This window comes from Chlamydotis macqueenii, chromosome 19, assembly GCF_036417535.1.
Source record: "Chlamydotis macqueenii isolate bChlMac1 chromosome 19, bChlMac1.mat, whole genome shotgun sequence".
Classification (NCBI taxonomy): domain Eukaryota; kingdom Metazoa; phylum Chordata; class Aves; order Otidiformes; family Otididae; genus Chlamydotis; species Chlamydotis macqueenii.
Window position 1 is genome coordinate 4,317,118 of NC_141574.1, and position 12,350 is coordinate 4,329,467.

General features: G+C 45.5%; 1 protein-coding gene across 2 annotated transcripts in view; it reads right to left on the reverse strand.

Moving 5' to 3' along the window:
* Positions 1-12,350, reverse strand: part of VPS53 (VPS53 subunit of GARP complex) — a 67,203-nt gene that overhangs the window by 9,696 nt on the left and 45,157 nt on the right. For both annotated transcript variants that reach the window (XM_086763400.1, XM_086763399.1), the window contains exons 17-19: positions 10,782-10,860; positions 6,109-6,257; positions 1,014-1,083 (exon numbers count right to left, since the gene is read on the reverse strand). In XM_086763400.1, coding sequence (XP_086619526.1) covers positions 1,014-1,083; positions 6,109-6,257; positions 10,782-10,860 — 298 coding nt within the window. The remainder of the gene's footprint in view (positions 1-1,013; positions 1,084-6,108; positions 6,258-10,781; positions 10,861-12,350) is intronic.

The window sequence follows — 12,350 nt, forward strand, 5'->3', positions numbered from 1 at the left end:
TGGGAGGATCTGGCATGGCTTTGAGTGAGAGCTGGCACGCCGCCATCGCGGGCACGTGGCGCTGCGCACCGCCATCACTGGGCCCGCGAGGGGAACGCGTAGGAACCAACCTGCTCCTGGCATACGCACTGTTATCTGAGACCAAGCTTTGTGTGTGTGTGTGTTACATATTCAATACTTAAAAAAAAAACCCAAACAACAAACAAACCAAACCAGTCCTGGTGTTTAAACTATGTGAGCTGAGAAACTGCCCAGACACCTGGGTTTTTGGGTTGGGGTTTTGGGTTTGTTTTTTTGGTTCTGTTTGTTGTTTGTTTGTTTTTTTAAAGCTTTCCTGTGGTCTCGCTTCCCCTCCAAATAATGCTTCCTACATCAACTCCTTTCAGGGAGCAGACATATGTATGAATAAAGGATTAAAGCTATCACCGCACAGGCCCTCTTCGCTGCGCACCCTCTGCCCCGGCACTTCTTGAAGGGGAGGAAACGGGAAGCACATCTCATCCAGCAGCTACGGGTTGACCATGCCCCAGCTCTTCTGAGCAGAGAAGCAACAGGCTTGAGTTTAACCCCGGGAGAAGGCACAGTAGCAGCAGAGGGAGGTTTGAGAAAGATGGGACAGAAAAAACAACAGTCCTTCTGAGAAGGACTTGGGAGCTTCTTGCAACAGTTTCTGCCACAAACAACTTGGTTTTCCCTTGTGCGAGCACACTGAAGACTGAATCTCATCACACCTTAAGAGGTTTGTTGTTCCTGTGCTATTGTTACTTTCACTGGCAAAGTGAGAGCTCCCCTGCTTGGGAAGATGCCCGAGACCCCTCCCAGGACAGGTTTATCTGCGGCAGGATCAAAACCTGCCTCCACTCTGCCCTGTACCAGTGTATCCCTGTTGCCCCAGCTGCACCAGAGCTCAGGACACGTAACTCGGCTCTCTGCCCCTTTTTACCAAAACTGCCTCGAGTTTTCGAACCCAAAAGTCATAAAATCTGACAGCCAATGCAACTACTTTTTCTTACCTGTTCTGCGCCCACCATGCTAATGGGTTTGCACTTGAAGAGATGGTTAATGAACTTGGGAATGAAGGAGCTGCAGAGAAGAGATAGAAAATGACACAATTACACGTGAGTATTTGGAGTCATACAGTCTCCTGTGGTAACAAAGCACACGAAACCAAACCAGGATGGCTTTCCACAAAGATGCTGCAAGTGCCTGGTTCTCAAGCCACGTTAAGTATAGCAAATAACAAAGCAACCAACCCTAGGTACGATTCTTCTGCTTTTATCCATACTGATCTCTAAGTCTGTTGGGAAGTTCCACAAATACTCTATGTAAATAAATTGGTATAAATTATACATGAAGTATTGCAGTACAAGGTCAAGAACAAGCAAACAAACTATTGTACATAATAAAATCAGCAATACACCAGGATTAGTACTCACGGAGTGGAAATATCTTGATCGTATCCAGAACCTACATTTTACTGCACACTAGTAATTCCGTAACATGCATATTACACACTGAACTTGAGGTCCAGCCAAGGCTGGAGGTCTGCTGGGCCCTGGACATTCACACTGAAAGGCACTCTTCCAGAAAACTTCTAGCCAACACAATCAAGAGACGAAAAAGTTTTGTGAGAGGGAAAACACCATTACCCTATTTCACTGTGGACTTCAGACTCCAAAAAATGACCAAGGCACATATACTCAACTGGGGAGAATTTGGCAAGGATGGAAGCCCAATATCGGTCACCTTAGCGTACTCCAAAGCATCAGCTTTGGTTTTAGTTTTTTGCTTCTTGATTTAGGCTTTGCAGCAGTTTCATTCTTCACTGGAGAACCAGATGCTCCCATCCAGCAGAAGCACTGGCTGAGCCCCTGCAAGACAAGCTCCCGGCTCTGTCACAAGTTGATATAATTTGGTCTGTTTTCTGTCCTTTTGAATGAGGTGCCATTTATAGTGATGATCTAAATTCAGCGTGATTTCCCCCTGCATCTGTCAAGCTATTTGTTTCCTTCCCATGAAGCAAGGAGCATGGATAGCATCTTGTTTGTCCTGCCACCTGTTTTCCAAGCCAGGTCATTTATTTTTTGCCCTTTCTCATGGAAGAATGACAAAAGCATAACTCAGGCACAGAGCATGCCAAGCTGCTGAGCAAATCGAAATAAATGTTCAAGGAAAGGTCCTTCCAAGTGAGGGCTCCTTCCCTGCCCCTTCCCTCAGACGCAGCCATGACCTCTCTCAGTGAATCATCTTTTCCTGCAGAGGCGGCAAGGAGAACAATTTCAAACTACTACTGAGAACCAGCTACTGGGCTGACCCAAACAGCTTTGGATTTGGCCACCAGAGAAACAACCTTGGCAACAAAACACAAGTAAGAGAAGGAAAACAAGCCCTGTCTCCTCTTGCACGAAAGCCCTACAGCAGAGATGTAACCTATGGTTTACAAGTGCATTTCTCAGGCGTATAACTAATACTCAGAGGGCAATTAGAGAGTGCCCAGCACAGCTGGAGCTTAGGTGATCCTATAAACTGATCAATCTGCTCCGGAGGCAGCAGCTTGCCACAAGCGGAAGAGCGCAAGAGATTAATTGTACCTTTGATCTTGCACGTAGGTCCAAATCTCCCTCTCTCTGTAAGGTCAGGCGTGGAGCTAACGCTCGTGTTGTGTATGAGAAACAGGGCGAGCCTTTCTTTCTGCAGGGTGGCAGACCGGCAGCCAAAGGACCCCCTCTCCTCTTTTTTTTTTTAAATCTTCTTTTCTATAGAACCACATGGTCTGCCATAGACAGCACTCTGTTTTGCACGAAACAATTCCCAGGCCCCTCAGGATGGCCACCCACAATCAATACAGAAGGGGAGAGTGACCTTCCATCCCCACATGCCTGTTATTTCACGCTGCCTTATTGGAAACAGCTTCTCAACTCCAGCAGGACAGACAAGACAAACCATAAGATCCAAGGGCTGCTCTGGTATTTTTTTTCCCTTTTCTTTTTTTTTTCCTTTTTTTTTTTTGACTGGCAGAGACCATGAAGAGCAGTTGCACTTAACTGAAAAATTCCCTTGAGTCTCTTGCTGAGGCTGGACTCAACGCTTGGCTCTCTTAGCACACAGCAGGCGATCCTGAGGTGAAGAATACGCGCACATTCAACGGTAATGCTCGGCACTGGGTTTTGTACTTTAAACGCTTTTACTCCCTGTACATCTACAGAACGCGACTGGATGCCAGAATTCATTTACAGTTTCAGCTATAAAACTGAACCCAACAAACCCTCCAGAGAAGCAGACAAGTCCCCAGGGTAATAATAAAGCAGTGCAAGGCAGATGAGGAACCTAAAGCACAGAAACCACAGCATCTGAGAGGCTCCGGTCCAACGGGAGTGGCTCTGCCAAAGCCTGTGTTTTCCTAATCCCCTGCGCTGACGATGCACCAAACACAATGCCTTGCTAAGGAAAGCAGAGATGCAACCACAGTCTGTCTGACGGGAGATGAGCTACTGCAGGACATCGTTCAAAGCATCCTGGTGTCACTGAGTCACTGCAGCTCAGAAGAGTTTTGCTTTATGCCACCCTCCCAGGCGGTGACCAGCCCTTGCAGGCTCACCCAGGCTTAGCTCAGCCCGCTGCTTCGAAACCTCCAGGAGCCTTCTCATCACAATCCTCTCCCACCTAACCGCTCTCACTAAAGGCAGGATGCAAAGGCCAGGGCGCCTGGAAGGACGCCCGCTGCAGTTACCCACCACGCCTGGCCGTTCGTGATGGATGAGGAGCTTTTCTGCCGAGGGGGAGAGCTGTTTGTTTTTCCTGTCTCTCGGTTCTAATCTCTTCCTCATTGAGGTCAGGTCACAGACTTCCCAAACACATCCTGGCGTAGCAGCCACGGCTTCGCCGCTGCGGTTTTTGATTTCAAAGGATAAGAACCGAGGTGCAGCGAGAACAGAGCCCCTCACCCTGCCTGCGAGTGCCTCCTGGGAAGCCAGCTGCTTCTCACTACTTCAAGGGAGTGAGGGTTGCATATTGGTCAAAACAAAGCAAAAATGACAAATTGGGTTAGAGGATTGATGCCGTTTTTGACTGCCATTTTTCTTCTTCCAGACTTGGCTCGGATCCCGCAGTTTTAAATTTAGTGACTTTAGATGCCTTCTCCCCTGTGGTCCTGTAACTCAACACTAGCGCTTCGTACAACCCATTAGAGCGGAGAAGTGGCTGGCGGTTCAAAAAGATACAGGCATTAACGGACAGAGAAGCAGAATGCCTGGTAAAAGGCTTCTCAGTGTTGTAGTGCGCACAAAAGGCCAAGTATTTATATTGGGCAGGCCAGCATATTCCATAAGAATTCAGAGCTTTAAAAATACAAACGTTTGTATGCGCTAAAATGTGACAAGCATTTCCAGTAGATCAATACACCCTTACCACTGGGCTAGTTCTGCTTAAAACCAAGTTATACAGGAGGACTCTAAATACGACCCAGCAAAAACAATCCTCAGGAACCAAATTTTCACCTTCACACCCGATCCATGGCGCAGTGAATTCAGGACTGAGTCTTCATTTTAACGTGCCGTAGGTCAGAGCTGTGGTTGTATTAAAAAGGTTTTGAAGCGGAGCAGTTTGCCGGTTTCTGTGCTCTCCTGTGGAACAAGCTGCGATGAGGGCACTCAGCTTAGACGTGAACTTTTCTCAAATGTGAGAGCTGGGGGTTTTATCCGGAGTTGACTTGGTATGTGCTTAGCAATAAAGTTAAAAGGGAGGCAACTAAGCTGAGGTATTAAGAGTGCACTATGAACAGCTGAGTAAATGGGTTTTTTATTTACCACCCTTTAGCAATATAAAATTCAAGCGTAACCACACAGAAGGCTTAAGTGCAATAAATTTTCACTGAGACAGCATTTCAAACAGTGATTATGGGCAACGTCATAATATGATTTATCAGTAACTGCTCCTTAATGCAAACTAATGAGTACCTTGAGATAGAAAGGGGGAATGAAACTCTCAGGCCAGCCTCCCTGCTGCGAAAGCTAACGGTTCTCAGGAGAGCCTGCTGCATTCTTCCCTGCTGAAGCAGGAGCTGAAGCTCCAGTCTCAAACCCACACAGTAACCACTAGGCCATACAGTTTATTTCAGGATGATTAGCTTATTAGAGATGAATGAAACGTTAAGGTATTTTAGAGTGACACATGATAAGTATGGTGTTGCTCCCAAGTCTACCAGCACAGTCACATGCAACACCAAAAGCAGCAGCTACAACTGGCAGAGTCATCCCGAGGGTTTTTCTTGGGGCACTGGCACGCAAAGCTCAGCTGGCCACAGGAAAGCAGAGAAGAGTTCAAAGTCTCTTCCCAAAGAACTGAGTTTTGTTTCAGGTAGACAGCTCTAAAGTATGGATGTTCAAGAGATGCTGGAGAGCTGCACCCTCAAACCTGAATCCAGAGACAAGGGGAATTTGTCTCATCTTCCAGTTCTTTCATGCTGCTCAAGTGACTTGCCAGGAAGACACCCTTAATGTCCCCCAAAATCTGAATGTGTACTTTCCCTCCTTACTGAACTATTTTTGCACAGAAAAGCAGCTTTTAGACTGTGAAGGCAGAATATTCTCATCACACATGCCCTCCCCACAATGCTATAGCTATTATGAAAGTTATTTTGAGGCAAATGATGCACCAAATTTCTCTGTACCTGGAAGCACCGCAGTCTCTTATCACTGGAAGGAAAGTAGGTTCCTATAGCAAGAATCGCATCTACGTTCAGACATTCTAAGTCTTTTTAAGACGTCCAGCCCCACACCTTCTGTACTTGGCAAACAGTGGACAGCGATCATCACGATATTTCATGGGATGGTTTAGGCACATGAAAAGGAACTAATCAATACAAATGTCTGAGAAAATCTGCCTCAGCGGGAAACTTGAGACAAGAAATTGAAATATCTTTTAACCTTGCCAGCAGCTGCTGGTGCTTGCTGCCCTACCCCACCTCCCTCTGTGCTCTGCCTGGACGGAGAGGGTCTTCACCCAGACACCAAGCGCCGCTACACACTGAAGGCAAACAGACTATCACATACGAACACATTAGTGAGAACCAGAGACCCCGAGAGACTCTGTGCCACACGGGTAACTTACTTTGCAAATTTTATACAGAACTGAGTGAAATACTTTCTTGTGGAGGCCAGATTGTCACGTATGATGGGGACGTTCTGTTTGATGTGGAGAATCACTGAGGTGACATAAGGACTCTGGTCACCAACGTGTTCCACGTTCTGCCACTGCATCTGCGCAAACGGGAAAAAACAACCAAAAAGACTGTTTAATTCATTAAGATTCAAGCAGTAGGTAAGGAAAACTGTAGAAACTTCCTGCCAAAAGATCTCTAAGGAATCATCAAGAGACTGCCTCTGCAATTCACCACCAAGGTCATGTTCTTCGTCACTGTATTAATTGAGCAAAACCCTTCCACAACAAGAAACAAAGCAAACCCAGAATGACCCTTTTTGCACCATAGCAGAGAGACTGTGACCAGTAACCTACACAAATGGAGACCGCTAGGATTAAAAAAAAGCTCGTGGAGCACGCCAGACTGCCTTAATATTTAACAGTTTCCAGTCTGCCGGGATGAAGTGCCCATATAAATCCTGATTACAGGCATTTGAGAAAATATCTGCAAGCTTGCAAAGTCTGGATTCCTGTATGGCAGCCAAGACTTTAATATTGGTGAGCCTGATGACAGATAGATGGAAGAGGTAGAAATAGTCTTAAAGTCCAAAGCACTCTACACCGGCGCAGCTCACCCTGAAAACGCTTCTTGTGTACAAGCCAGGATGCCAACTTCAGCTCATCCCAAACAACACATAAAGTACAAAACAAGAAGAGTTAGTCAACCTCTCATTTTGTTTTCATTTACCATCGGCAGAAATGCAACAGAACAGCTGCTGTGAGCCACACGTGTGACTCCCTTGACTTTTTCTAAGCCTTATTTGCAGCACACAGGGAGTACACAGTACAAGTAACGTGAAAAAATAAAAAAAGTCATTGGGTAAACTCTGGCCAAGCATCCGTGTACATAACAAAGTCTCGTTGAGGAAAACGAGCATTCAGAAAACTGCTCTTAGCTCTGCTACTGATCAGAGACTACGCACTCTGCAACCTGCCCCAGCTAACTGTTTGGAGACGCAGCTCCTCATACTGGAGATGAAACAGGAGGGAAACTGATATGAAATCCGGATAGGAAACTGGGCAGATGCAGAAGATGAGCTGCTTCTTTTGAGGGGCAGTTCGTCCTCAACCTTTTTTTCTCAAGTTCTAGATTACGCGTGTAAAGTTTTTTATTCTTGGTTTTAATTTAATTACGGCTACTTTGTCCCCTGCAGCCCAGCTGATTCAATTCCATCCAAACAACATGCAGCCTAAGTGACTTAATGGGCAAGGGAAGCCAAATTCCTCGCAAAACCACAGTGTCTGAGAGAGTCCACATGTGTCCTATGAAAGCTGTCTTTACTTAAACCAAACAAACAAACCGCCAGCCTTCTCATCTCACATCACCCGCGTATCTAGAAGGGGTATTTCTCTCACCACAGGTTTCTCTCACCACAGGTATTTCTCTGTACAGGTTTTAATTCCATCTTACTTTCATTTGGAAGATTGCTCAAGAGACAGCTGCTTTTCTGCTCCTCATGGTACCTGTCACACTTGGTGCCTGTCTCCCCGACACATCCCCAGCGCTGGCCCTTCTTGACCGACCGTGATCCTCAACCAGACCATCCCCACACAGCAGCAACGGCCAGAAAGTGAGAAGGGACCGCTGAGTTGAATTATTGCAACGACAATAAAACAGTAGCTTTTTCATTTTGTTGGTCTTCATTCCAAAAGCAATACTTTACAACCAAACCTTTAAAGCACGAACAGTAAAAATAGCCCTTTGTGCGTGTGTGTGGGTGTGTTTCACCCAAAAAAAAAACCCCAGTAGCAGCAATGAAAGACATAGTACACATACTGAAAAGTCATCAAAAGAAATATGAGCCCCACTCTTCTGGTAAAGCTTTGTTCCTGTCATTTTAAATTTATTCCTCTTTTTCCCTCGTCCTATGTTTTTCTTGGGATATCCACATAGTTTACATACACAAGCTGAAAACGAGCCCAAAGAACGGGAGCAGCGAGGCCTCGCGCTTGCCGGCCAAAGGGAGAAGCCCGGCGCACGGGGCGTCCCGGCAGCGGCCGAAAGGCACCTGCACGCCGCAAGGACACGGGGTGACGCGGCCGTTACAGGCTCCGGACTGGGCACGGGGAGCATCCGCAACCGCCGGGCCAGCACCTTCTGCCTTGACCTTGTGTTGCCCGTGCAGGAAGGGGTGGGAGGGGAGAGGAAAGGCGGCGGGGGCTGCAGGCAGCAGATATTGCTGCCTTTGAAACTGCCTCCGCTGTTTTCTGACACGAGTTTTGGTTTGCGCTGCTGCACCCTGCGTGATGGCTAAAATGCATTCGTGCTGACTTTTAATTAGCAGCTGGCAGCTCTGATTGCTCTGCTCTTGGGGCTTTCGTTGTACGTACTGGAGAGACTACTCGAGCTCCGTGCTTGAGCACTTGCTGTTGTCCACTCAATCGTAAGGAAATAGGAAATTGCTGCTGTGCAAAAGGTTTTAGCAAAATATAAAAAACCAGCAAGCGATCAACATGAGTCACTAAATTGTCCCCCAGCCCCACTTACAAGCACAGTTTTACATATAAATCGATGCTTAATTCAGCAAGTAAATCAAACCTCATCCAGTGCAATCCATAAACTTAATTGGGGCAAAAATATCCCATGCAGATTAGCAGTTCCCTCATCCCAACAATTAAAAATAAAGCACACCAGGCAATGTAAGCGCCTGCTACAAATCAGTACAAGCCATTCACAGCACTTTGTTATCCGGAATATGACAACAGGGATTTAGGGCAAGTTCCTCTCAACCTCCAACCCACATCCCAGCTCCCCATCCTACAGCCGTGTTTAATCATTCTACACCTGCTGGAAGGTTTGAGTAAAGATTATCACCTACAAATTTCATAATACGGGCCCTTCTCGTCATTTACCATTTCTTCCAGAACACACACGGTAAAGAAACAGGGAAACTGAGCACCATTAGCAGCTGAAAGCAATGTTCATGATGCCATTTTCTGCGCTAAATCTCTCAAAGTGGCCTGCAGCCAAAGTGGATTTAGAGGTTAAAGTATTTCTTAATTTGCCTCTATAGTTATGGAACAATTTTGCAAGGGGAAAAAAAAAAAAAAAGCCAGACTCCAACAAAGGACTGGGAATGTTGAATCCTGGAGGACACCAGAGTGAAGTAAATGAAAAGAAGTTAAACAAAGGAAGAGCACTAATGGAGTAGGCAGGGGTGTGGAGACAGACACGCCTTCCCAGCACAGGAAAATCGGAACGATCAGGCACACGGGTTTTGTTCCTTTAATAAAGACTGAAATTTTACACATCCAAATACTAACTCGGGGTTTAAATCTTTATATGCATTTCTTATTCAACTGTCAGAGTAATAACCCAGCCCTGAAGGAAAGGGAGGAGGAGGAGGGTGAAGGAAAAAAAACTCTTGCACCAAACCCAGGTCTAGTAAAAATCACAGAAAAGTGACTCTGTCTGATGCAAGCAGTGGAATGTGTGCACAAGCGACAAGTATTTATTCAGCTAATTTCATAACACTTAACTTGTTTATAGATCATCAGTCCCATCACATGTGCTGCATTTTACCAGTGTTCCAAAGACAAAAATAAATGGCCTACCAGCTGCTGCTTTCTCAAGGTTGTGGTTTGCTTGGGTATAAACAGCCAGAGCCCAGTGATTCAAATACTACTACGCTACGTAGGTTCAGGAGATCTAAGGAGCTGTCACGGCACACACACAACACCTGAAGTGCCGAGTCTTTCCTAACAGTGTTATTTTACTGGGGGGGAAAAAAAAAAATAAATCTTCTTTTCATTTGGAACACGTACAAGGTCTATTACCAGCTGCATTCCACTTCAAATATTAGCTGGGGGTGGCGGGGCTAGTTACAGCTGGAATACATCATAAAGCAGAAAGCTATTAAAATTCATGGCAGTGAGACAGTGTGTTGATCCTACAAAAATGGAGCTCTATGTTTAATATTTCTAATTAAAAAAATAGTTCAATCCACTTTTGTTGTCTTCACCTCTGTCTAAAACAGTCTGGTTTTTCACAATACTTTGGCAAGAACACACAGCTCTGCATTTCAAACATATAAAAGCCAGCAGCGTAACTGCAACAAAATCCTTAAGCACCAATCGTATGGGCCTCTAAAAATGGCTCCATGTATCCTTGAGAGGATCACAGAAGCGATAGGGCTCAATCTCAATTCCATATTACCTCTCGAGTACCTCCATTTAACAGCCACAAGCAAGCAGGCTTGGAAAACTCCTTGTCAGAGAACACAGAGGGGATAGCAAATGAGAAGGTGTACTTGAAATTTCATGCTAACAGAAGTTTTCCCAATTTTAAAGGCTCTCACTGGCATTAAGAGTGGAAAGAGAAAGTCTTACGGATGTACAGAAAATATTTAATTGTCTGTGTGTTTTAATGCGCTGCAAAAGACTGAAAGCTCTAATCTGAATAATGAGAGGTTTTGGAGTGAAGGATATATTTATAAATACAGCAATACTCTAAGAAGGAAGAAGAAATCAATATATGGCCAAGTCTCAAGGATATGTCAATAGTGAAAACAAGCAATGAAAGCAAACCAGAACGCCTCATGGGCCTTAAGGCCACCTCTTCCCAAACCAAATCCACCCCCTACCTTGCTCATAGCAGTCAGGGCAGGGTCACAGGCTGCATCCAGGTCCTGCACTAACAGCTGTATGCTGTTGGAGATCACACTGCAAAAAAAAAAAAAAAAAAAAAAAAAAAAGTCAAGCACGAGTTTTCGAATTGGACTCGGCAAACACAGTGCCAGAACTGGTTTATTTGAATGCGAAAGGAGGAAAATCATTGACCAGCTGACAGTAGCACATGGCTGAAACTTGTGCTGAAAAGAAGTCGGGAAGTTCTGCATGCTGTTCATCAGGGAGCTACACAATGGGCTTTAGTGTACAGAGGACATTTTTACAGTTGACCTTTCTCTGCTTCGACGCACAGAAGGGGCTGGAGATCAAAGGTGTCAGCTGGAGTGACCCCCTGCCTGCACATGAGGAAGAGGAGAAACCCCTGAGTACCGAGCCCAGACTGGGATTCGGCTTCAAATTTAACCCAGTCTGCATAAAACTAACATTTGATCATCTCTCCACTTCTTCACAGTCAATATTCTACAGAAACTTGCAAAGAGGCTTTTAAAAAGTACATCTGTACGAGTGCTGAGCGTGTCTCCCATTTGAGAAGATGAAGGCAGATGTCTTATTTACACTATGTCTAGGACTGCCGCCATCCATTGTTTGAGTTTCCCAGAGACATATACCAGACTAAAGCACACATTAATCAAACACATTTCCCTCTCTCCTTTTTTTTTTTCTTAAAACAGCACGATATTGCTTAGAGACATATTTGATGCCACCACATTTCAATGTGCGTAAAGGTGTAACTGATCCTAAAACAACAGCCGAGAAACACCGGCTGCAGCAGCTTGGACCACCCTCAGGGGCACGTAACCCAGGACTTGCACTACAGACAGCTTCTGCTAGAAGCAATAAGTGACTGTGATTCGCTAAGTACAGTTCTTAAAAACAGTGTAAACTTTAAATCTGCCACAGATGCCTGTTTACAACTTCAGGATTACGTATGTAAGAACTAGATTTTACTTTTGCTCCTTCTCATGATGGTAGCACAGATGGGAATCGCAGATCTGTAAAAATCCGACCAATGCTTCCTCAAGCCGTCTTTCCTCCCCCTCATCTTCCTTGTGAAGTTCTGGGTACTACTCTGAAGTTCACCGTTCAAAATATTTTAGTGTCCTCATCGCGATACGCAGTCACCCACTCATAACTGCTGCTGGGATCCGGGCGTTCTTCACTGCAGCCCACAGAGGCTGTCTATGCCCTTTCCCAGAGCTCCAGCACATAAAGACTGGAACAGGATGCCAAGTAAAAGGCTGTTCCTTCACAGCAATTAATTTGTTTGTAAAGGCAAACTCATCCAAAATTAGTTGGAAAAATTAATATGGGAGATGAAGTGACCGTTGGCGTCAAGTTACAGGGTCTGAAACTTGCATTAGGATAAAAAAAGCCTGTGACTGTTTCTGCTGGTGCCTCTGCTTCTGCTGGGCACTACAGGATTTACTCCCTTGGGGGATTCCACCAGCTCAAGCGATGCCAAGGGAGCCGGACTGAAATAACTCTCTTGGGCACAGCTGACTCCCGCAGGGCGCCGGCTGTCA